Source organism: Microcaecilia unicolor, chromosome 4 (assembly GCF_901765095.1).
Source record: "Microcaecilia unicolor chromosome 4, aMicUni1.1, whole genome shotgun sequence".
NCBI lineage: Eukaryota > Metazoa > Chordata > Amphibia > Gymnophiona > Siphonopidae > Microcaecilia > Microcaecilia unicolor.
In genome coordinates, this window is record NC_044034.1 from 2,890,236 (window position 1) to 2,916,349 (window position 26,114).

Below are 26,114 nucleotides of genomic sequence, written 5' to 3' on the forward strand. Positions count from 1 at the left end.
TCCTCTCTGCCCTGCTCTCTCCCCATGTCCAGCAACCATCCTCTCTCCCCCTGCCCTCCCCCCATGTCCAGCTACCCTCCTCACTGCCGTTCCCTCCCCCCTCCGTGCTGGGCCCCCTGCACTGACATGAGAACGCCTCTCACCTCTGTGTGAAAGTGCTGCAGGCAGCAGCAGATCGCTCTGCTGCTGCCTGCAGCGCTTCCACACGGAGGTGAGAGGTGCTGTCATGTCAGTGCAGGGGGCCCGATACGGAGGGGGGTGGGAACGGCGGCGGCAGCGACGTCGGGGATGGGGGGGTGGAGGTTGGTGTGCCAGCGATGTTCCCTCATCTCCAGGCTCCAGCAGCAGCGTCCGTTTCCCTCTCTGTTCCGCCCTCTGACGTCATCACGTCTTGACGTGAGGGCGGGACAGAGAGGGAAGTCTCTACTGCGCATTTGCGGGTGAGTCGGTCACTTGTCATTTATATGTTTGATACACAGTGGCCCTAGTGGCCTCACAGTCTTATGTTTTTGTACCTGGGTCAATGAAAGTTAAGTGAGTGCCAGGGTCATAAAAGGAATTGCAGTGGGACTTGAACCCAATTCCCTTGGCTCTCATCCCACTGCACTGTTAGGTAGCTGCTGCATTCTTTTTAACAGTGACTGGAACTCAACATTACAGGATACTAGTGTCAGGAAAAACAAGGGAGCCTGGGTTTATGTTCCGAGATGCTAGTCTGAGCAGGATCTGCATTTCAGAGAAATACATAGAGGTGAGCACTGTCTGTGTAATGGTTTTCCATTCCTTAGGATCTCCGGTCAGCAGAGATGATCTCTGAGTCCTGTCAGAAGGATGTTGAAGAAACAGCACTACGCTATTCATCTCTGAAGATCAGGTGAGGCGGTGTAAGAAAGCTCAAGGGGACGTCAAATAGTTGGCAACACAATACCTTGTGACAGTGTTTCATAGCAACATGAGCACAGTGTGAAGAACTGAAGAGGGGTCAGGAGGAGTCTTTGTCACAAAAATATGTCCTCCTTTTTCCAGTCAGTACCAAATTAATTGCTCCTTCTTGCAGAACTGGGATGATGCCTCATTCGTGAACAAGGAACTAGGATTCACAATATGAATGTCCAAGGGGTATATATAGTAAATACTTTGTCCTGTTCCTGCAGGGATTTTCTTCACAAGTTTCTTTGATTTTTTTGTTTGAGTTTTCAGCTTGGTATTTTTCTACCAACTTTATTAAAAAAAAAAAAAAAAGAGGGATGAAATCAGAATTAGGACACATTCCCTTACTACTCACAGTAAAAAAAGAATGTACAAATTTTGGTGTTATCTCAATAACATCTACAAAACTCCATCCACTTCCAGACAGTATACGTGGCGATATTTTTTTTTTATCGCTACTGGGCTCACAAACCTGCCTTGCAAACCAACATTAACACCCAGGACCCAAAAGCAACAACTCTCCCTATGAAAAATAGGAAATCTAAACACAGTAATGTGCCCTAGAGCACTAATAAACCTTTGGAAGCACAGATCCAAAAACAGAACTAGCAGGACTGCTACAGACTCCTGCTAAGAAACTGTACGCTAGCAGAATATCTGACCTCAATCACACGTGCAAACTGTCACACGCTGGACTGTCACAGAGCTCTACACAGAAACTACACGCCAGCCGAGTACCTGACCTCATTCACATGTGCAAAACCCAAATTAGACCCTCTCCATATATACATAACATAAGAACATAAGCGTAGCCATATTGGGTCAGACCAATGTCCATCTAGCCCACTATCCTGTTTTCCAAACAATGTCCAAGCCAGGCCACAAGTACCTGGCAGAAACCCAGACCGTGGCAACACTCCATACTACAAATCCCAGGGCAAGCAGGAGCTTCCCATGTCTGTCTCAATAGCAGACTATGGACTTTTCCTCCAGGAATTTGTCCAAACTTTTTTTAAACCCAGATACGCTAACCGCTGTTACCACATCCTCCAGCAGAGTTCCAGAGCTGAACTAGTCGTTGAGTGAAAAAATATTTCCTCCTATTTGTTTTAAAAGTATTTCCACGTAACTTCCTCGAGTGCCCCCTACCTAGTCTTTGTACTCTTCGAACAAGTAAAAAATCGATTTACTTCTACTCGTTCTACACCACTCAGGTTTTTGTAGACCTCCATCATATCACCCCTCATCCGTCTCTTTTCCAAGCTGTAGAGCCCTAACCTCTTTAGCCTTTCCTCATACGAGAGGAGTTCCATCCCCTTTATCATTTTGGTGGCTCTTCTTTGAACCTTTTCTAATTCCGCTATAAGTTTTTTGACATACGGTGACCAGAACTGAAAGCAATACTCAAGGTGCAGATGCACTGTGGAACGATACAAAGGCATTATAGTGTTTTCAGTCTTATTTTCCATTCCTTTCCTAATAATGCCTAGCATCCTATTTGCTTTTTTGGCTGCTGCCGCACACTGAGCAAAAGATTTCAGCGTATTATCTACAATGACACCCAGATCTTTTTCTTGAGCGCTGACCCCCAAGGTGCACCCTTGCATCAGGTAACTATGATTCGGATTATTCTTTCCAATGTGCATCACCTTGCATTTATCCACATTAAATTTCATCTGCCGTTTGGATGCCCAGTCTTCCAATTTCCCAAGGTCTTCCTTCAGTATTTCATAGCCTGCACGTGTTTTAACAACCTTGAATAGTTTTGTATCTTCTGCAAATTTGATCACCTCACTTGTAGTTCCAATTTCCATATTATTTATGTATGTTAAATAGTACCAGTCCCAGTACAGATCCCTGCAGCATGCCAGCGTTCACCCTCTTCCATTAAGAGAAATGACCATTTAACCCTACCCTCTTTTCTGTCCAGTAACCAATTCCTTATCCACACCAGAACCTTGCTTCCTATCCCATGACTCTTTAACTTTCTCAGGAGTCTCTCATGAGGAACATTCTGAAAATCTAGATAACATTGCATCAACTGGGTCACCTTTATCCACAGGTTCATCGAGATTTCTTTCAGTTTCTCTTCATTGTCACCCTTGAAAACCATCTCTGGTATAGGTAGATTTCTTACATCTTCTTCAGTAAATGCCGAGGCAAAGAATTCATTCAGTAGGTTTCCTTAGTGACTTCACTTCAACTCAAATTTGATCATGTTATGATCACTCTTTACCAGCGGACCCAACACCGTTACTTCTTGTATTAAGCCCTGCATTCCACTAAGGACTAGATCTAAAATAGATCCCCTTCTTGTCGACTCATGGACCAGTTGCTCCAAGAAGCAGTCATTTATTACGTCTAGGAATTTTACCTCCCTAGAATTCCCTGTTGTGGCATTTTAACCATTCACTGTTGCTGAATTTGCTAGCAGAAGGCTACAGTTCTACTCAAGCATCTGAACTGTAATTTTATTTTCATTATTTGCTATGACTTGAACTACATTAAAAAAGAGTTGTATTAAAAATTGAGAGTCTACTGTTAACGTTTTTACTAGGGACAGGTTTAGCTGGCTGTTGAAGCTTTGTGACCATCACGTTGCCTAGCACAGCACACTGTTGATTTGAAATAGGCGGTGACATGTAAGGTGGATACTGCTGCCCTAATAAATGAATGAGTTGATTATAGATGTGCAGGAGATGGAGACAGTGGATGTCTGTCCTGTTATGCAAACAGAAACGTTCCCTTTGGTGCAGGCAACTGGGGGAGGGGGAATTTTAAATCATGGAGTCAGTACTGTTATTTCTCTTCCTTCAATGTTCCTACTTATCTTGCTTTTTGTATGTTTTCTCTTTCAGCTCTGATCAATGCAAAGATGAAGAACAGCAGCCATTGATTACCAATGAGCAGGAGTCTAAGGTGCAGACCTTAAAGGCTTTTGTTATGATGTATAAGGGGATGGGTGCAGGTGTTTCATGAGGAAGTGGTATCGCAGTGTGGGTACAGAGAGGACAGCAAGTGATTTTTTTTTTTGTTACATTTGTACCCCGCGCTTTCCCACTCATGGCAGGCTCAATGCGGCTTACATGGGGCAATGGAGGGTTAAGTGACTTGCCCAGAGTCACAAGTAGCTGCCTGTGCCTGAAGTGGGAATCGAACTCAGTTCCTCAGTTCCCCAGGACCAAAGTCCACCACCCTAACCACTAGGCCACTCCTGCTGTGGGATGAAGGTTTGAGGATTGATAAGGGCATCGTGTGGGAGCAAGGTTCATAGGTGGCCGAGTGAGTTATGGTGTGGGGTAGGAGGTATGAGAGAGGATCTATAGACAGCTGAGGGAGCAGTGTCGTATGTGAGATGAGAAAAAGACAGGTGAGGTCAATGTGCAAGGCTATATTGGACAGCTGAAGGAGCACCGTCGCGGGGTGAGAGTATAGGTGATATGGGGCAAACGGACATGACTGACCAGTGCAAGAGAGCCATAGCTGCAATGTTACATTTTAGCTCTGTTTCATCCCTGCAGTGTTTCTCAGTGCACTTGTTGGGTTGGGTGGAGATGACGGAAGAGGAGCTTGCCCCAGGAAAGAGCAGCGTGGCAGTGAATAACTGCATTCGCCAGTTGTCCTACCACAAGCAAAGCCAGGATGATCCAGCAAAAGACTGGGGGGAGGTGAGTTGCTTTGATACTGCTCTGAAACTTGGGGGGGGGGGAGTATTTGTCTTTCACTGTTTGAGGCTGTGGGGATGAGTTGCTGTTCTCGGCGTGCCTGAGAAGAAGGTGAGATCCTGTGATATCACTGTCTGAAGCTAGTAGGGGGGGTGAGTCACTGTGATATCGCTCTGAAACTTGGAAGGGGGGGGTGAGTATCTGTCTTTCACTGTTTAAGGCTGAGTGGGGTGAGTTGCTGCACTCTTATGGGCAGATGATCAAAGCCCTGCGCTGTTCCAAACAGCGCTCTAAATATAGCGCTGGAACAGCTTGGGGCTTTACCGCATGGATGATCAGAGATAATGCATGCAAATTTAAGCAGCGCAATTATCTCTCATCGGGTAAAAGTGCGGGCAAATTATGCCGATCATGCGCTCAGCACAATCCTCCCGCACTTGTTTGACAGGTCTGGCCTGTCGGTGAAACACCCTGCCCCGAGGCCCGAGCACGGGGGCTGGAGGTCCGGTGGACCTCCGGTCCCCCCTGACGATCCCACCCCCCCCCCCCCCCCCCAGGTTCAGGGAGGGCTGGAGATCCGGTGGGTCTCCAGCCCCCCAAACCCCCATAAAATGTCCATTGGCCACCGGCCAAGCCCTCTCCCACCCTCCCACCAAGTGAGCGACGGGGGGGGGGGGGGGGGAGGGCTGGAGGTCCGGCGGACCTCCAGCCCACCCCGACTCCCCACCCTCTAGCGTTGGCTACCGAATTCCCTCGTGATCCAGCAGTAGCAGTAAAAGAGACCCCCCCCCCGGCCCCCCTACCTTGGTTGGAGGAGGGAGGTAGCCTGCCTCCCTCCTCTTCCATGGGTGAGCCCCGTTGGGCAGTATTGATTAAGCTAAGTAACAACATTTCTTGTTTGAGAAACAGTTTAACATCACGATTTTGATTTTTTGCACACAGGGTAAAGTAACCCCTATTAGTAGCCTTTATATACATACATACATACAAGTGAAGTTTTTTGTCCAGTGATAAAAACGGAGTCAAAATTACGTTCGCATTTGAGTGCATTTTGCACATCGTTGCCTAACGGTGACTACTGAGGTCTTTTTCTCCACTATAAACCAAAAAAAGAGCAAATAAGTAACGCTACGCCTTTGCTACCACACATTCTCTAACTCTTGTGTTAGTTTAGCTTTTTTCAGCAATATATTTGTGAGGACATTGCCAAAGGGTTAGAAGGTAAAGTTTACCTTTTTGCGGACGATACTAAGATTTGTAACAGAGTGGACACCCAGGAGGGAGTGGAAAACATGAAAAAGGATCTGCGGAAGCTAGAAGAATGGTCTAAGGTTTGGCAATTAAAATTCAGTGCGAAGAAATGCAAAGTGATGCACTTAGGAAGTAGAAATCCACGGGAGATGTATGTGTTAGGCGGTGAGAGTCTGATATGTACGGACGGGGAGAGGGATCTTGGGGTGATAGTATCTGAGGATCTGAAGGCGACGAAACAGTGTAACAAGGCGGTGGCCGTAGCTAGAAGGTTGTTAGGCTGTATAGAGAGAGGTGTGATCAGCAGAAGAAAGGGGGTGTTGATGCCCCTGTATAAGTTGTTGGTGAGGCCCCACCTGGAGTATTGTGTTCAGTTTTGGAGGCCGTATCTTGTTAAGGATGTAAAAAGAATTGAAGTGGTGCAAAGAAAAGCTACGAGAATGGTATGGGATTTGCGTTACAAGACGTATGAGGAGAGACTTGTTGACCTAAACATGTATACTCTGGAGGAAAGGAGAAACAGGGGTGATATGATACAGACGTTCAAATATTTGAAAGGTATTAATCCACAAACAAACCTTTTCCGGAGATGGGAAGGCGATAGAACTAGACAACATGAAATGAGATTGAAGGGGAGCAAACTCATCTTGTCAGGAAGCATTTTTTCATGGAGAGAGTGGTGGATGCTTGGAATGCCCTCCTGGGGGAGGTGGTGGAGATGAAAACGGTAACGGAATAAAAAAATGTGTGGGATAAACATAAAGGAATCCTGTGCAGAAGGAATGGATCCTCAGAAACTTAGCCGAGATTGGGTGGCAGAGCCGGTGGTGGGAGGCGGGACTGGTGGTTGGGAGGCGGGGCTAGTGCTGGGCAGACTTCTACAGTCTGTGCCCTGAAAATGGCAGATACAAATCAAGGTCAGGTATACACAAATAGTAGCACATATGAGTTGATCTTGTTGGGCAGACTGGATGGACTCTGCAGGTCTTTCTCTGCTGTCATCTACTATGTAAACGAAACAAATTTATCAGAAGAACTGTTCAGCTCTTTTCCAACCACAACAGACCTGGTATTCTAGTGACAAAGTGGACCCTAGTTAATTGTCGAGCATCCTGCATAGAGTTCTGTTATCAGCAGATCAGACCTCATTCAATCAGGGTCACTTCACTGGGTAATATTTGCAGAGTTCCTTGGTTCTTGCTTCAGGAATGGTCCTCAGAGACAGTACATTTGGTGGGGTCAGTGTTTTCCAACTTGTCTTCATGGTCTTTCAGCTCTCACCTCATCTGATCAGGCTGCTCAGCAATAGATGAGCTGTCATAAAGTGTAGTGACCATGTGCTTGGGAGTCCGGTAACGTACTGCTTGTCAGTAGAGAAAGTAAAGGTGCTTCTTGTAGCAGGTGTTTACGGTCCCTCCCATGTCCCAGAGATTTGCATTACTTCTTGCGCTTTGCAACTACATGAGGAGGGACCCTGCATGCTCAGCACCGTGTTATAATTACGAACTCCAGTAGAACTGTTTCATGCTAACACCATGTGATGACATTCCCACTTGTGTGCCTGATTATTCTTGCTCTCTATGGATAACATCTGCACCAGGTAAGCAACTTTGCTTATCTGAACTGAGGGGAGCAATATTCCTTTATGCTTTTCTAGTGAAGGAGTAGCCTAGTGGTTAGTGCAGCGGACTTTGATCCTGCGGAACTGGGCTCAATTCCCACTGCAGCTTCTTGTGACTCTGAGCAAGTCACTTAACCCTCCATTACCCCAAGTACAAATAAGTACCTGTAAGTACTATGTAAACTGCTTTGAACGTAGTTGCAAAACACACAGAAAGATAAGTCCCATTCCCTTTCTAGAAATGATAAGCTGTTCTCTGTAGAGAATACCTGTTAAAAGGTAAGCAACTTACTTAACATGACCAAGGCATAAGCTAGCTGTTTTAAGCTGTGCACAAGCGCTGTCAGAAGATATTTGATGGCTGATCACTCACGAATGCTACGTGAGTGCAAGTCTTCATACATCTTCAAAAGCAGTTCAGGTTAAGCTTGCCTATTCAGATTGCGTAAACTAGGATAAAATACAGCAGCTCTTGTAGCAAAACCAGTTCAAGGTAAGCTTAACTATTCAGATAAGTAAACTTATTTTTATTTATTTGTTTCTCGGACTTGATATACAGCAAATTGATCCAAACGGGCAACTAAGCGGTTTACAGAACAAAAAATACAGCGGTGCCATTCAGATGAGGAAGCAAAAGACAGTGGAGAGGGGGAGGGGGAGAGTCAAAGCTAGGGAGAGAAGGGCATATCAGGGGGATGAGAGAAGGACCTGAGAAGGGGAAGGTTCAAACGTTGGGAGAAAATACAGCAGGTACTGTAGTAAAAACAGTTCAAGTTAAGCTTAACTATTCAGCTTAAATGAAGTAATCCCTCATGTTTACCAAGCCCAGGTAGCGGCTGCTGTATGCTAATTCTGACACAGGAGAGGTGAGAATAAAAACAGCATCTATTGTAGTAAAAACAGCTCGTTGAGCTTATTTATTCAGATTAAGTAAGGTATGAGAAAAAAACAGCAGCTACGGTAGGAACGTTTTTTTGTATTTTGTCAAAAAAAAACCCTTATGGGACAGAGTCAGCATGAGTTCAGCCCAGGGAGGTCTTCCCTCACCAGTTTGCTTCATTTGCAGTTGATGTAGTGTATCTAGATTTTCAGAAAGCTTTTGATAAAGTTCCTCATGAGAGACTCCTGAGAAAATTAAAGAGTCATGGGATGGGAGGCAAGGTTCTGGTGTGGATTAGTAATTGGTTATTGGACAGAAAACAGAGGGTAGGGTTAAATGGTCATTTCTCTTGATGGAGGAGGGTGAACATTGGCGTGCTGCAGGGATCTGTACTGGGACCGGTGCTATTTAACATATTTATAAATGATATAGAAATTGGAACAATGAGTGAGGTGATTAAATTTACAGGTGATACAAAACTATTCAGGGTTGTTAATAGTGAAATATTGCAGGTTGTTAACTGTGAAATATTGCAGGAAGACCTTGGGAAATTGGAAGACTGGGCGTCCAAATGGCAGATGAAATTTGATGTGGACAAATGCAAGGTGATGCGCATTGGAAAGAATAATCCAAATCACAGTTACCTGATGCTAGGGTCCACCTTGGAGGTCAGCACTCAAGAAAAAGATCTGGGTGCCGTTGTAGACAATACGCTGAAATCTTCTGCTCCATGTGTGGCAGTGGCCAAGAAAGCAATCAAGATGCTAGGAATTATTAGGAAAGGGATGGTGAATTAGACCAAAAATACTATAATGCCTTTGTATCACTCCATGGTGCGTCTGCGCCTTGAGTATTGCGTTCAGTTCTGGTCGCCATATCTCAAAAAACATATAGCGGAATTAGAAAAGGTTCAAAGAAGACCGACCAAAATATAAGGGGGATGAAACGCTTCTCATTTGAAGAAAGGCTAAAGAGGTTAGGGCTTTACAGCTTGGAAAAGAGACGGATGAGGGGAGATATGATTGACGTCTACAAAATCCTGAGTGGTGTAGAACGAGTAGAAGTAAATCAATTTTTTACTCATTCCAAAAGTACAAAGACTAGGGGACACTCGAAGTTACATGGAAATACTTTTAAAACAAATAGGAGGAAATATTTTTTCACTCAACGAATAGTTAAGCTCTGGAACTCTGCTGGAGGATGTGGTAACAGCGGTTAGCGTATCTGGGTTTAAAAAAGATTTGCACAAGTTCCTGGAGGAAAAGTCCATAGTCTGCTATTGAGACAGACATGGGAAGCAACTGCTTGCCCTGGGATTTGTAGTATGGAGATTTGGGTTTCTGCCAGGTACTTGTGACCTGGCTTGGACATTGTTTGGAAAACAGGATAGTGGGCTAGATGGACCATTGGTCTGACCCAGTATGGTTGCTTATTGAAAATACTTATTTTTCTTTTTTGCCTTCTAATTACTTTCTTATCAGTTTTAGCTTGGTAACAGAGAAATTGCTAGGTCATTTTTATAAATATGAATCTGTTGCATCGTGCAGAGAATATAAGCAAATTAGATGTACCATGTAATTTTTATGTGAAGTCTGTGCTGTCCTGTAAACTCCCGTTTGACTGGGTAGGAGTGGAGGATAAGGTGGAATCTACTGAGTAAAGATTCTCTCTAGCCTCAGGCCTTGCCAATGAGCATGAGTCTCAAATCAATAAATTATGACTGAAGTATCGGGGTTCTCAATTTTTCTCGGTCAGTGCATGTTCTATGCTTTCTGCAGGCCCTCAGACCTTTCTCTGGAGAGGAGGATCTCAGTTTTTGAAGCCTGATTCTAGGATGAGTCCATTTCTCAATGGTATCTCAACTGATTTGGGATGAGGGTTAGGATATATGTGGAAATCTCTGTGCTTGACTGTAAGTGTTCTCTGTCTCTGCAGGGTAAGGATATGCTGCTAGTACTGGAGAATGAGACCTTGAATCTGGTGGATCCCTTGGAGCATACACTGCTGTATTCCCAACCCATCGCCAGCATTCGAGTGTGGGGAGTTGGACGTGACAATGGAAGGTGGGTATATAAAGAGGGTTAAGACGTATCCATTCCTTCTTTTCGGTCTTCATCTCATTTTAGTCTACATTGAGACTAGGTTTTCCTACTGTGAGGAATGTCTTGCTTAAGCGTTTTCATGAAAGTTCATTTAGCTATCAATCTAGTACGATTTGGAATCTGATACCTATATCTTTACTGACTGAATTCAAATATTTATCATTCAGAAAATCATTGAGGACTTATTTTTTAGTAACCATTTTGATTTATAAATAGTTTATTAATTGGTAAGTTAGGGGTTTTAATCTTTGTGTTATGTGACCCGCTTTGGTTCTCCAGTGTATAAAGGCGGGATATAAATACAGGAATGGAATTGGGTAGCCTTCTGAGGGAAGGTTCCCTATAGAGTGGACAGAGTGAGTAGCCTCCTTGTGTTAGTGGGAGAATAGGGAGCCTCCCTGTTCTTTTGACACTTATTGTTACAGATGGGAATCTCAGGATTTGAACCTGCTGGAATTTTACTGTTCTAGCTGTGTTAGTAGGAGAACTCTATCTGTAGCTGATATCTTGGAATGACAATGTTAACAAAACTATGTAAGCCACATTGAGCCTGCAAATAGGTGGGAAAATGTGGGATACAAATGCAATAAATAAATATCTACGTTTGCAGAGTTGCACATATCCACCCCAAATCACTTTACTAGCTTTTCTGTGCTGGGGAACAGAATTGTCTTTAACATTTGCTACACACTGACGGCCTAATTCTGTTTATGGTGCTCAAAATTGCCTTCGGAAATACGAGTGCGTACCCAATTTGTGTGTACAATTTAGTAGCTTAACGAGCCTGTTAGTACTCATCAGTGTTAATTGGCATTAATTAAAATTACGTGTGCATGTTTAGTCACCAGGATGAATGTGAATGTGTAAATTTTATGCACTGATCCAAAAATGGGGTGCAGCCATGGGAGGGGGCAAGGGAGGATCGGGGGTGTTCCTGGAATTTATGGACAGTTTTATAGAATAAGGCATGAGAATTTGTACCAGGTTTTACTTGGTTTAAATCCTTACACCCAAAATTGGCCATGAATTGCATGCTTTTCTATAAATGGTGCTGAACTCTGAGCACCGTTTATAGACTAGCACTTAGCGCTAATTTTTATCAGCGCCAAAATTTGGTCCTTAACCACTTGGCTTGTACTGAGCAAAGTACCACATTAAAATGCTCAATCTCCCTCACACACAAACATAGTATGCAAATGAAGAACCCCGGAGGAGCGCAACGACGTGAGAGGCGAGAGGAGTGGCTGCAGAGCCGACAGCCAATGCCTGATGGCTGCCTGCGGTGCCGCGTTTGCTTTTTAAAAACAGCTCTTTCTGTTTATGTAGCGGCCGCTGGTGCTCAACAGGAGAAGCAGCAGTGGCTGGAAATGGGAGTTGGCGCCGCGTGTTTCGTGGGAGACTTGGCAGATCTGTTGGGTGGGCGGGCCTGGAGGGAAAGTGGCTGGGTGGACGGATGGGGGGAGCGGCGGTGACCTGAGGGGGGTGGAGGGGGAGAGCAGTGGCTGCGGTGACCTCGGGGGGGGGGGGGGGGGGGGGGGGGGGGGGGGGGGGGTGGAGGGGTGAGCGGCGGCAGCAACCTCGAGGGGGGGGGGCGTGGCGGGCCTGGATGGAAAGAAGGGGATAGAGAGAAAGACTAGTCTGGATGGAAGAATCGGGAGAGGGGGTAGATGGTTGGAAGGATGGGGCGAGAAAGAGGGAAAACAGATGGAAGGATGGGGAGAGAGAAGTGACACTGAACAGAAAAGAATAGAGAGATAGAGAGACACTGGATAGAAGGAGGGGGAGAGAGACAGATGGAAGGATCAGGAGAGAGGGTAGATGGGTGGAAGGAAGGGGAGAGAAAGAGGGAAGACGCTTGATGGAAGGGTAGGGAGAAAGAGGAGATACTGGATGAAAGGATGCAGAAAAAAAGAGGGGCGACATTGGAAGGATGGGGAGAGAAAGAGGGGAGACACTGGAAGGATGCCCCCCTCTCAGCAGCTCCATCTCCTCCCAGTTCAGCAGTACCCCCCCCCCCCCAGGGGGGGAGGGGGTCCTGAGACCAGACAGGGGGAGGGGGTCCTGAGAGGGGGGGTGGAGAGGGTCCTGAGACCAGAGAGGGGGTTCCTGAGACCTGAGAGGGGGTCCTGAGACCAGAGAGGGAAGGGGGGAGGGGGTATCTCTGTCACACACACACTCTCTCACACACACACTCTCTCACAGTCAGTGTCTTTCACTCACACTGTCTCTCACACATTCTATGTCTCACACTGTATCACATTCACTCTCTATGTGTCACACATTCACTCTGGAACACTCGATCTCATACACTCTCTCGGTCTCACAGAGAGTCTGTGTATCGCACACATACTCTCACACACACTCACACACACACACACACACACACTATATCTGTGTGAAACACATTCTCTCATACTCACTGTGGCTCACATACGCACTCGCACACACACTCTCTCACAGACACACTCGCACCCACACTCACTCTCTCTCTCTGTCACACACACACACTCGCAGATTCACTCTCTCTCTCTCACACAGTCACTCTCACACACACTCTCTCAAACATACACACTCCGAGGAAAACCTTGCTAGCACCCATTTCATTTGTGTCAGAAAGGGGCCTTTTTTACTAGTACATAAATAAATAAGAAAAATGATCGGGTCATAAATTGTACATGCCTCACTTGTAGGGCTGCACATTGATTAAAAGGTTCAATCATACGATTAATCGCAATCAGAATGTTTTATCGTGAGATTAATCGCATGATCCAAATATAAAGAGTTGAAATAAATTTAGCATGTACACATAGTCGTTTATATTTTATTGATCCTAAACATTCAACCCATAACTTTGATTCCAGTTTCCTTAAAAAACCCCAAACAAAAACAGTTCTTTCAGGCATGGGAAAGGCAATTCTATAAGCTTGTGCATAGAGACGTGGCTGAATATATTTTTTCTGCATTTAGCTGGCATCTTTCTCAGTAGTAGCTGTAGGTGAGCTACATTCAGGTACTGTAGGTATTTCCCTGTCCCCAGGGGAATTAGAATCTAATTTTGTACTTGTGACAAGGGAAGGGTAAGTGACTTGCCCAAGATCACAGGGTCCAGCAGCAAGATCTGAACCTGGCTTTGCTGGTTGTCAACCTGGTACTGTAACCACTAGGCTACTCCTCCACAAAGCTACAGAACTTCCTGTTACGGAGAGAGCTTTGGGGCTGGATGAGACACACTGTGCTTTCATTGCAGCGGCCAAGCCAAGGACCATGAGGAGCAGCACGTGCTCCAGCAGCTCTCTCTCCTGTATGCACTCTTTCTTCCAGCTCCTCACAACCCGCGGCCTTGATGCTAAAGTGAAATCTCACTGCTTTGCACCTGGCCCAGGCCTCTCTCCGTAACAGGAAGTGGTGTGAGAAGGTAGGCACTGTCTCCTCTCTTCCCTCCCATGATCACCATTTTTCCCTTCTTTTCCCTTCATCTCCTATTTCCAGCAACTGTCCCTCTAAGCACCCCCACCTTCCCCTGGCACCTCTTCTTTCCTCTTTAGCACCCCCCCCCCCCCCCCCACATCTCTTTTCCTCTTTCTGATAGGTGCTGTGCAAGATTGGTTAGGAATTATTTATTGAGATTCTTGGAGAGTAATAACTGTGAGGGGCAGGTGGTCTGTGTACTGGGCAAAGGGGCGGTTGGTCCTCTTTCCCATGACACCAGCCAGATTCCAGCCTGGCCAGCGTGCCCAATATGCAGCAGCTGGTTTTCCCTTCGTCTCCTTTGTGGGGTTGCAGCAGGCTTCCTCAGTATAGTTCTTGACCCTTCCTTTGGCTGCCCAAGGGGTAAGCTCTTTTGAGCAGGGACGGTACTTCCCCGTGTTAAACTTGTACAGCGCTGCGTAACCCTGGCAGCGCTATAGAAATGCTAAGTAGTAGTAGTAGTAGTAATATCCTGGCAACATCATCACTGAAAGCTCCAAATGTTTATTTTTGACATGTGCAGCACCATATTATGAAAAGTGGACGTTTCAAGCTTTCACTGGGTGTGTAATCCATGGCAGGCTGTAGCAGAGGGAACCTTAGTACTGGCTATGATGACCAGATTGAGCATCTGTGGACCATAGCTTGGTTGCCTCTGTTAAATGCATTTTGCTAATTCTCTAGGCTAGACTAGGACACGTTTGATCTTCTCTAAGGCTGGAATTAAGGTTGGTTGAAAGGTCTAGGACAGTGCATAGTAAAGTCTCTGGCTGGTTGGGGTACCTGTAATATGACACACTGAGTGAAATCTAGGGCTCTGCTTTTATCTTTAAAGGCTACTGATGTGAGTTTGCAGATGTTTCGCTCTCTGAATTGTCATTCTCTGGCCTCCTCTTGCCCTGGCTCCTAATTTTGCTATCCTTTTCTTTCTTCTCATCTGCTAATGCTGTGCTGTTTGACTCTTTTGCTGCATTCTGGGACACAGGGAGAGGTACAGTATTGTCCTGGCCTCCAGCCCCATCACTTCATCAAGTCTCATTGTATTATACAGCATCCTTCTGTGTTTCCTGCTCTCGGTGTGATGTGCTGTCAGCAGAGTGCTGCTTGTGTTTCCTGGAAGAGAAGATGGGGAAACGTAGTATAGCATACAAAGCGCTATTACCATGTTTATAAGTGACTTAAGGGGGTTGGAGATACTTTTGCAAATAGAGCAATAACTCACACACTTAGGCTGAAGAGAGAAAGGTGACTGGTGAGGCAGGATTTTCTATAAAGAGACATAGAAAGATCTAGTCTAACTGGCTGAACTGTACTGGGATACAGCAAAGGCAGTGGAGGGCAATGTAGAAATAAAGTGAGAGGAGCCAGTGGAGGTGCCTGCGAATGGACAGGTAAGGAGAGGGGAGAAGCAGGTGCAGCAGCATTCAGTGCATAGGGAGAGCAGAGAGGAAAGAGTAAATTGCAGTAGGAAGAGATCAGGACACAGGCAAAAGCTGGAAATGGGTCAATGAAGAATTGATTTCAGTCATCAGATGAGGATGCCACCAAAGTGATCGTGAGGTCAGAGTGAAGCAGAGAGGCAGCGTATAGTGAATTGGACTAAGGAGAAGGATTTTCTTGTAGAAATGATAAACGGTAATGCTTTGGTTTTAAGTGCAAAATTATATGAGCGACTGGAACCTCTGTCCCCTACATCCATTGAGCTCCGTAGCTCCCTGTCATTGACACTTTAGTACACTTGTTAGATAGCTCAGTGCTCTGCCCATGGTTCTGAGGAGAAGCCAGACTGAGAAAGGAAGCATCGTGTCTCATGCAGTTGTAGCTTAATGCTATAGAGATCCATAGTGCCATGTCCTGTCTTTCTCTCTTTACTACCCCTGTCAGATAGTAAGGAGGCATTGAAGGTGTCTCATCAGCGCTCTGAAAGAGCTCACTGCATTCTCATGGTCCTGACCCAGTATTGCCCACCTGTTTTGATCATCATCATCATTGTGGTACTAGCAGGAAGTGTGTGTGAAGAAATCATCTCAGACCTCATCCATCTTATCCAGATGTTTTCAGCAGTTTTACCTTCCCACCTTTGTGTCCAGCTGAAAGGTGTATTCTGGCTACTGAAAAACCACATTTGTCTGTCTCCACATGTATTGACAGGGATTTTGCATATGTTGCAAGGGACAAGCTGACTCAGCTACTGAAATGCCATGTCTTCCATTGTGATGCTCCTGCCAAGAATATCGCCACCAGCCTACATGAAATCTGCTCCAAGGTAAGAAACGCACTTCTCTAGGGCTGAAACTTTCACAACTTGCACAAAATCTACTCCAAGTTGTTAGAAATTATATAGAAAGGAATTGAGACTATCACAATTAGGGTTCCTATCACTAAAATTAGAAACCCAATGCAAAAAAACCAAAACAAATGCAATAAGGTTTATGGTTTATTAGACCTAAATATACCACTATTTCGGGAAAAAAGAATGAACACCAGACAAATGCCACTTTTTTTTAATGCTCTCTCACCCATCTCCTGCCTTGTTTTCTGTACTCGACTCAGTTTTCTGCTTTTTCTTTTGCTCACGACTAAGTGTCACAAACGTACCCCAGGTACAGAACAGATTGTGAGCCCACTGGGGACGGAAAAAGTACCTGCAAATAATATATGTAAACCGCTTTGATTGTACCTACAGAAAGGCGGGATGTCAAATCCATACATATTTGATTAATCCCAAAAAGATACCAAACAATAGTACAAGTGGCTCAAAACAGTGATGAAGACCAATATTTTTACCCATAAAGAAATCTGTAGATAGGTGGAAAATAAGCACCTCAGTTTACAACCTAAGAATAGAAGGTCTGTATCAGTCCACGTTGTGATGACAGCGTGAGTCCCTCTGTACAGTCTTGGTCACCTTATCTCGAAATAATATAGGAAAAGTGAAAAAAGATACAGAAAAAGTGTGACCAAACTCATAAAAGGGCAGGAACCACCTCCTTTAGGAAGAAAGAGCTCTTCAGAACTTATGACTGACAGAGTGTTGTGAGAGAGAGGGAAAAGTTGTTTAACCTTGAAATGTTAGTATGAAGAGGCTGCACGTCATGAAACTACTATGTAGTACTTTGATTTGTGCACTCAGTGAAATAATAGTCACTCTGATGTGTTTTCAGACTGTGCAATTTGTTGCCAGAGGATGATGTTCAAGACAGTTAGCATACCTAGGTTTTAAAAAAGCTTTAGGTAATTCCAAAATTCAGAAACTTTTATTAGCCACATAGACTTGGGAAAGTTGCTGCTTACTTCCTGAAGTGAGCAACAAGGAATTGATCTGCTTTCTGCAAAATGCCAGGTACTTGTGACCTCATCTGGCTGCTCTTGGGATGGGAATTTAGGCTCAATGGACCTTTGGGCTGGCCCACCATAACATTCCTTACGTAAGGATGAGACTGTGCGCTCACACTGGGACTTCCCCAGCTAGCAACTGGCTGCAAGATCCCAGGTTTTCTATTCCTTTAAATAAACCTCCTCTCTCAAATACTGTGGTTTCCCTGTGTGCAGGCATTGCAATCAGCTCATCCCTGTGAAAAGACCTGCACCCACTCTGGGGTCTTCCTAGACTTTCAAAAGCATGGGTTGGGAAGATGATGCTTGGTACATCCCTTACTTACTGCAGTATTTTATTTCATTGCATTAGATCATGGCAGAGAGACGGACTGCTCGTTCTTTGGTCAATGGGTTGCTCCTTGATCACTCCAAGCTGGTGGATGTTCCATTCCAAGGTGTGTTTTTCTCTTAAACCTGCTTCTGTCTTATCACTGTGACATCCCTGAGTATTGTTCTCCCTGGCTGGCCTCCCTGCATGCTCGCTGAGTACTGTTCTCTCTCTGAATACAATGCAGTCAATGCCACCCCTGCCTGCTTACTGCAGGGCTGCAGTGCTCTTGCCTGGCCACAGTTGTCTCACTGCCCCTGCCTCCACTCCTGCTCAGTTTTTGTGCGCTGTAACTGTCTCAACTTGAGAAAAACTCTCCTGGTGAGTTGTTTGATTTGGTTCTTGACTATCAAGTATTATCCCTAACACCCACAAAGAAGATTCCAACACAAATTGCATACCCAAAATTGTTAAGGATGCACTAACAGGTTCTTTTGAGGGAGGAGTAAGGCATTGAATCTTCATCTTACTGGTATTTTAACTTATACCTGGTTATTTCTTCAATACCGACCTCAACAGAGTTCAATAACTGAAAAATTATCGGACTATCATTTGCATATAAATACATGTGACCCCCTAGACAGATCAAATCCCCAGTGTTGTCATTGGTGTGAGACATTCTGCTTCTGTGGGAGTAATTCTCCTGTCAATGACTCTGGGTGGATTTGGGATTTGGAGTTTAGATTTAATTACTCACTTCTACAAATCTAAGCTGAAGGTGAGTTATATTACATGGTCAATAGATCTTGCCTTTTGGAGCTTGCAGTATACAGTCACTTGACCCAAGGTCACAAGGAGTGTGCCTGTGAGAGAAGCAGGACTTGAATCCTAGCTTTTGTGAATCTGTGTTTTGTTGTTGTTGTACAGTTTTTCTGAGGACAGGCAGGCCAATGTATTCTCACGTGGATGACATTATCCGATGGAGCCTAGTTCTGACGCTGCCCAGCGTGCATGCATTTAGGAAAGTTCTGGCAGTGCAGGTACCTCAGTCTCTTCTTTTCCGTAAACCTGGGATGATGCATTTTTGTGGTCTCTCTTCAGCGCGTATTTCCTTTGAATTTCAAGTGCCTCCCCGTGCGAGTTTAGTGCATTTTTTTTTCATTTGTTTTCCTCAATATTTCCCTTGTTTTTGCCTTCCTTATTTTCTTAGGGTTTTTTTTTTTTTTTTTGGCACTTCCAGTTTTCCTTATTTTTTTACAGCTCGTTAGGCCTGAGCTGGCCTCAATTTGGGTCTAGTCTTTTTCTGACCTTCAAAATTGAGGATTTTAATTTGGCCGCTATTCTTTTCTTGATGTCTAAAATGACCTCCAGTGGCTTCAAAAAGTGCGCCCAATGTACTGCCATAGACCCGCACCATTGGAGCAACGTGTACAGAAATTGGAATTCATAGTAGCCCTACTCGATACAATGCCTAGGCTCTTCAACCAGGCCTTCAACGGTAGAAGAACTAACTTCTTAGTCACACACACACACGCTCTCTGCAGCGGGACATGTTTATCCACTTCTACCCTAGCTGAGATAACATTAGGCCTCTCTCTGACATCTTCTGTAACTTTGTGTAAATTAGTCACCTTATTTTCTAACTCCGTTTATTCTCTTACTTATTTATTTGTTCCATCTTTGCTTATACCCTATGCTGTCTATTAAAATGTTCTATTGCATATTGTGTTGGCATTGCAAAAAAAGAAAAGCACAACTGGGCCTTCAAGACAGAGACAACAGGAGTCATTTATTTAGATCAGACCCGACACGGGCCGTGTTTCGGCATAAGCAACGCCTGCCTCAGGGGTCCAAGTTCAATAACAAAGTACACAAGTAGGGAGTACACTAAAAACAAGTTTCTAGGCTAGTATACAACTCCCCACAAGAGAAAAGTCAAAGACTCCTGTGAAACTCCGACAGTCAATAAAACTTTGGCCCAGTTGTGCTTTTCTTTTTTGCTTTGCTATTTGTGTATATTGTTTTTCCCTCTCTGGTTACTTTAAGTAGTATACTATGCCATACTTTGTATTTTGATTTGATTCTTTTTACTGTGTAATTGTTGCTTATGTTTGATTTAATCTTACTGTACACTGCCTTGAGTGAATTCTTTCAAAAAGGCAATAAATAAATCCTAATTAAATAATTGCAAGCTCAAACGGATACCTTGGTGATACTTGCCTCACAAGTCTGCAGCAGCAAGCAGGTCACAGCTCGGCAGATGTTGAGATCACTAGACCACATGGCCTCCACAGTGCACATCACTCCCATGGCTTGCCTCCATTTGAGAGGAACTCAATGTTCTGTGACTTCTCCTTGGTCTCAAGCTGTGGGGAAACTAGTGGATGTCATCTGAGTCCTTCTGGAGCTAGTTCACTCCCTACTCTGGTGGACAATTTGGCAAAATTTGACTACGAGACTCTCATTTCAAATTCCACCTTCGCAAAACGTGTTGACAACGGATGCATCCAACCTCAGATGAGCTTCACATCCAAGGGACATGGTCTGCTTAGAAGACCTATCTTCAGATCTTCATATCAACCTGCTGAGCTAAGGGCCATTTGGAAAGCTCTAAAGTCTTTCAGAGATCAGTTGCTCAACCAAATTGTTCTCATTCAAACTGACAACCAGGTTGCATTGTACTACGTGAACAAGCAGGGGCATACTGCATCCTAACCTTTGTGTCAGGAAGCGGTAGGGATGTGGCAGTGGCTCGTCTTTCATGGGATGATTTGGCAGGCCACGTGCCCGGCTGGCAAGGAGAACAGCCTGCTGGACATACTGAGCAGGGTGATGCAACCTCACTAGTGGTCGCTCAACATGGTCTACTACTACTACTACTACTACTATTTAGCATTTCTATAGCGCTACAAGGCGTACGCCTTCAAGCTTTTCTGAGAGTGGGGCACTCCCTTGGTGGATTTGTTTTGCCACTCATCTCAACAGAGTCCCTCAGTTTTGTTCCAGGCTCAGATCAGATGACAGACTAGCATCAGATGCCTTTCTTCTCCATTGGGAGAAGGATCTTCTGTATACGTATTCTCCCATACCTCTCATAGAGAAAACTTTGCTGAAACTCGAGCAAGATTGGCGAGCAATGATCCTAATCGCTCCTTTCTGTCTGAGACAGGTCTGGTTCCCTCTTCTTATGGTGGTGTCCTCTGAAGAACCGCGGAGATTGAAGTGTTAATTCAAACTTTCATCACGCAGAACATGGTTTCTATTCTACATCCCATCCTCCAGTTCCTGGCCTTCGTTAACAGCGTAGAATTTCAGTCCTTAAATCTGCCTGAGATTGTCTCCAGAATCTTGCTTGCTTCCTTCCATGAAAGATTCTCCTAAGAGATGTTATTCTTTTAAATGAAGGAGGTTTGCCGAATGGTATGAGTGTAAAGCCCTAGATCCTCACCTACCCTATAGAAAAACTGCTTGAATACCTTCCATACCTCTCTGAGTCTGGTTTGAAACCAGCCTGTTAGTGCAATCAGTTCTTACCATTTACATGTGGGGGGTAAGCCCATCTTTGTACATCCTCTAGTTTGATTCATGAGAGGTTTGCTGTTGACAGTGCCCTTGGACAACAACCTACAGTGTGATGGGATCTCACCATTGTTTTCATCCATCTGATGAAAGCTACATTTGAGCTATTGGATTCCTGTCAGCTGAAGTATCTGACCTAGAAATTGTATTTTTGGTGGCAGCCACTTCAGCTCGCAGAGTATGTGAGCTTCGGGCCATAGTTGCTGATCCACCTTATACTAAGTTTCATCACAACAGTGTAGTTCTTCTCATAAGTTCCTTCCTAAGGTGGTGTCAGATTTCCATCTTAACCAGTCAGTTGTTCTGCTAACATTTTTCCCAAACCTCATGCCCATCGTGGCGAAGTGTACTGCACACCTTGGACTGCAAGCGAGCCTTGGCCTATCTGGAGAGGAGTAAAGCCTATAAAGAGTCCGCCCAGCTTTTTGTTTCTTTTGACCCAAAGAAGATAAGAGTAGCCATTGGCAAACACACGCTTTCCAGTTTGCTTACAGATGCATCTCCTTCATTTATGTCCAGACAGGACTGACTCTTGAGGGTCATGTCATGGCTCATAACATCAGAGCCATGGCTACATCAGTAGCTTACTTGAGATCAGCCTCCATTAAGGAGATACGCAAGGCTGCGACGTGGTCTTTAGTCCACACATTCATAGCACTACTGTCTTGAGCAGGATACTCAACTTGACAGCCGGTTTGGTCAGAGAGTTCTGCAGAATTTGTTTGGTGCCTAAAATCCAACTCCACCCCCAGGCCCATTTTTGTTCTGTTCCAAGTTGCACCTTCATGACTACTTGGCTATATTTTCAGGTTGATTGACTGAGACCTCAACATTCTGAGTCCCTGCTGTTCTAGCCTTGTTATTTTCGGTGAGTCTGGTAGTTAGGGATTCCTAGGTGTGAGAATACATTGGACTTCTTGACCTTGGAGAAGGCAAAATTACTCACCTGCAGCAGGTGTTCTCTGAGGACAGCAGGCCCAGTATTCTCACAACTCTCCTTGGAGTTGTTTTCAGCTATACCATCAGACTGAGGTACCTACACTTGTCCATCAAGCGGAAGGTACCTGCTAATGCTTGCTGGGATTCTGCCAGAACTTTCCTAAAGCTGTGTGCACTGGGCTTTGTTGGATGATGTCACCCATATGTGAGAATACTGGGCCTGCTGTCCTCAGAGAACACATGCTACAGGTGAGTAACTTTGCTTTATGTTCTTTTTAGTCTCATTTTAAATCTTAATCTGCACATACAGTAATCTTCTTGCTTTTTCTCCACAGTTGAGTTCCCAGCGCCAAAGAATGAATCTTTCCAGCGGTTTCAAGTGTTTTATTTGGGAAATGTCCCTGTCAACAAACCCGTAGGTATGATCCAAGGATATTGTATAAACCTACATACATGGCATTGAGGGGTATGTGTGATTGGTTGCGTGCACCAGTGTTCTGGTTTTTATTGCAGTGGTTTAAAACATATGTTGGCCTTTATGATGGTTGCTCCAAGTAGAATTGGTGGTGGTGAATGGTTGGGGACATGTAGAGGTCTGTCAGGGATGGGAACCTGCAACCCACCATTGTTTTATACGGCCTACTAGACCATAGGAAGTATACGTAGAAAATAGCATTAACTAGAGTTTTGCTGTCTTTAAACACTGTATTTTGCAAATATTTTCAGAATAGCCAGTTGTGAAGAAACAGTGTAAAAAATGTATTGGATATTTTCCTGACTTACTTAATTCTGAAGTGTGTTTCTCTAGTTTGACCAGCAGGTGCTACATGTTATGTTTTAAGCTGTTACAAACAACTGACCTTTCTTTCCTTTAGTTAACACGGATAAGGAAATGCCTGAGTGATATAACCAGCTTTTTTTCAAATGTTGTTGTTCTGGGCTCTGATTGGCCTGGAGTTTGAAATTACCCAGCAGTTGCTGGCTGTTGCTTCAGTCTTAGCTCGTGAGAGAAAAGAGACAGATGAGGTTCGGTGAATTATATGTCCTGATCTCCCCACGTACTTTTTAGGAAGTAACAAATGTTTAGTTAGTGTTATAATTGATTCATATTTCAGTTACCTGTTATTGTTTGCTGATTGCACGTTTTTGTTCATTGTTCAATTTTTAAGACAATAAATAATTGTTTCTTGCCTCTGCCTGTCTGGACTGATAAAGAATCGTGGTGGTTGTTTGTTGAGTCTGTGAGTGCTTTCTGGGAACTGTGGGACCACTGGGAGTGTGTCGCCCCAGTAACCTAGAAATCACTGGGGATAATTTGAGAGCGGGAAACTCGACCAGAGGAGGTTGTAACCCAGTCGGTGAAAGGAGGGTGCTAAGGTGCACAAGCGGCAGGTGCAGGCAGTGGCCACGGGGTAACCCCAGGTGGATGACTTGGTGTTTCGTGACACTGCTCTATCAGTTTGTTGCCATTGTTTTAAATTAAATTTTTATTTATTTATCACAGAGGGTCTTTAGAGCTCTGTGCATTTCCAGTTCTGACATTGCATAATGTTGTGACCTGCTAGCTATATTACTGACATTCATGCAGCCCTCTGTGTATAAAGGTTGCCCACCCTTGGTCTATGTGATGGGCTTATGCAGTTGTAGGGTTGGATATATGTGGAGGTCTTTTGTGATAAATGCATGCAGTGGAAGGATTGGAAAGAGAGTGCTCTATGCAGTTCATGCATCCAAAGTTTTTTTCATGTTCACCGATAGATGTTTGGACTTAATCTCTGACTGTTTGCTGTATCCTTGGATTTTTCAGGGATGGATACAATTAATACAGTTTTAGACACAGTACTGACCACAATCAACAGATTGGATTGGATCCCAGTGTATGTTGATGTGGCATCTGCTACGCTTACCATTTTGCGAGAACAGGTAAGGCTGCACTTGAGAGCCAACCTGATATTTAATTTGGACGTATCTCTCACATTTTCCGTGGTAGTTCAGGGAATGTTATGCTCATGTAGATATTACCCAGATGGCTTACAATCTGAGTTTGTGTCTGAAGCACTGGAAGGTGAAATAACTTGCCAGATATCACAAGGAGTATTGGTAGGAGAAGCAGGATTTGAACCATGATCTCTCTGGTTCTCCAGCCACCCACCATCAGGAGAGAGGCTGAAGAAGCACACATTTCAGGCAGGATATTCTCATGTTAGGTTTCTTTTCTTTCTCTGGGTAACATGAGGTATTTTTAGACTTGTGTGATGTACAGTGGCAGCCAAGTGGGCACTGTTTGCTCTTATAGGTGCAGGCTCCATATGAGGAAGACTATTTTCAAAGGGATTTGTACAAGTCAAGGATTTGTACAAGTGGAGGAGTGGCCTAGTGGTTAGGGTGGTGGATTTTAGTCCTGGGGAACTGAGGAACTGAGTTCAATTCCCACTTCAGGCACAGGCAGCTCCTTGTGACTCTGGGCAAGTCACTTAACCCGCCATTGCCCCATGTAAGCCGCATTGAGCCTGCCATGAGTGGGAAAGCGTGGGATACAAATGTAACAAAAATAAAATAGATACTATTGGAGATTCTACATGGAACGTTGCTACTATTGGAGATTCTACATGGAATGTTGCTATTATTGGAAATTCTACATGGAATGTTGCTACTATTGGAGATTCTACATGGAATGTTGCTATTCCATTAGCAACATTCCAAGTAGAAGGCTGCGCAGGCTTCTGTTTCTGTGAGTCTGATGTCCTGCACGTACATGCGTGACGTCAGACTCACAGAAGCAGAAGCCTGCGCGGCCACATTGGTGATCTGCAAGGGCCGACTTCTACATGGAATGTTGCTAGTGGAATAGCAACATTCCATGTAGAATCTCCAATAGTAGCAACAGTGCAGGAGTGGCCTAGTGGTTAGGGTGGTGGACTTTGGTCCTGAGGAACTGAGTTCGATTCCCACTTCAGGCACAGGCAGCTCCTTGTGACTCTGGGCAAGTCACTTAACCCTCCATTGCCCCATGTAAGCCGCATTGAGCCTGCCATGAGTGGGAAAGCGCAGGGTACAAATATAACACAAATAAAATAGATACTATTGGAGATTCTACATGGAATGTTGCTATTATTGGAAATTCTACATGGAATGTTGCTATTCCACTAGCAACATTCCATGTAGAAGGCTGCGCAGGCTTCTGTTTCTGTGAGTCTGACGTCCCGCAGAATCCTGCGTGGCCACATTGGTGATCTGCAAGGGCCGACTTCTACATGGAAAGTTTCTAGTGGAATAGCAACATTCCATGTAGAATCTCAAATAGTAGCAACAGTGGAGGAGTGGCCTAGTGGTTAGGGTGGTGGACTTTGGTCCTGGGGAACTGAGGAACTGAGTTTGATTCCCACTTCAGGCACAGGCAGCTCCTTGTGACTCTGGGCAAGTCACTTAACCCTCCATTGCCCCATGTAAGCCGCATTGAGCCTGCCATGAGTGGGAAAGCGCAGGGTACAAATGTAACAAAAATAAAATAGATACTATTGGAGATTCTACATGGAATGTTGCTATTCCACTAGCTGCACAGGCTTCTGTTTCTGTGAGTCTGACGTGCAGGACGTCAGACTTTCAGAAGCAGAATCCTGCGTGGCCACATTGGTGATCTGCAAGGGCCGACTTCTACATGGAAAGTTTCTAGTGGAATAGCAGCATTCCATGTAGAATCTCAAATAGTAGCAACAGTGGAGGAGTGGCCTAGTGGTTAGGGTGGTGGACTTTGGTCCTGAGCTCCTTGTGACTCTGGGCAAGTCACTTAACCCTCCATTGCCCCAAGTACAAATAAGTACCTGAATACAATATGTAAGCCGCATTGAGCCTGCCATGAGTGGGAAAGCGCGGGGTACAAATGTAACAAAAAAAAAACCCACCTTGATAATAAGCACCACAAGTGGGGTGAAGTGATCCAGTGACACTCTTACTGACATGGAAAAGCTGTCTCTCAGTTGAGCTTTTTCTGGAAGGCCTTTCTGAACTGCACAACCACCTCAGTATATTTCCA

General features: G+C 44.7%; 1 protein-coding gene across 3 annotated transcripts in view; it reads left to right on the top strand.

The window, feature by feature from the left end:
- The window catches only part of APBB1 (amyloid beta precursor protein binding family B member 1), a 109,687-nt gene that overhangs the window by 66,889 nt on the left and 16,684 nt on the right, over window positions 1–26,114 (top strand). For all 3 annotated transcript variants that reach the window (XM_030199784.1, XM_030199786.1, XM_030199785.1), the window contains 8 exons: window positions 789–874; window positions 3,789–3,849; window positions 4,452–4,598; window positions 10,283–10,410; window positions 16,069–16,183; window positions 17,606–17,690; window positions 22,417–22,500; window positions 23,889–24,004. In XM_030199784.1, the coding sequence (XP_030055644.1) occupies window positions 789–874; window positions 3,789–3,849; window positions 4,452–4,598; window positions 10,283–10,410; window positions 16,069–16,183; window positions 17,606–17,690; window positions 22,417–22,500; window positions 23,889–24,004 (822 nt within the window). The remainder of the gene's footprint in view (window positions 1–788; window positions 875–3,788; window positions 3,850–4,451; window positions 4,599–10,282; window positions 10,411–16,068; window positions 16,184–17,605; window positions 17,691–22,416; window positions 22,501–23,888; window positions 24,005–26,114) is intronic.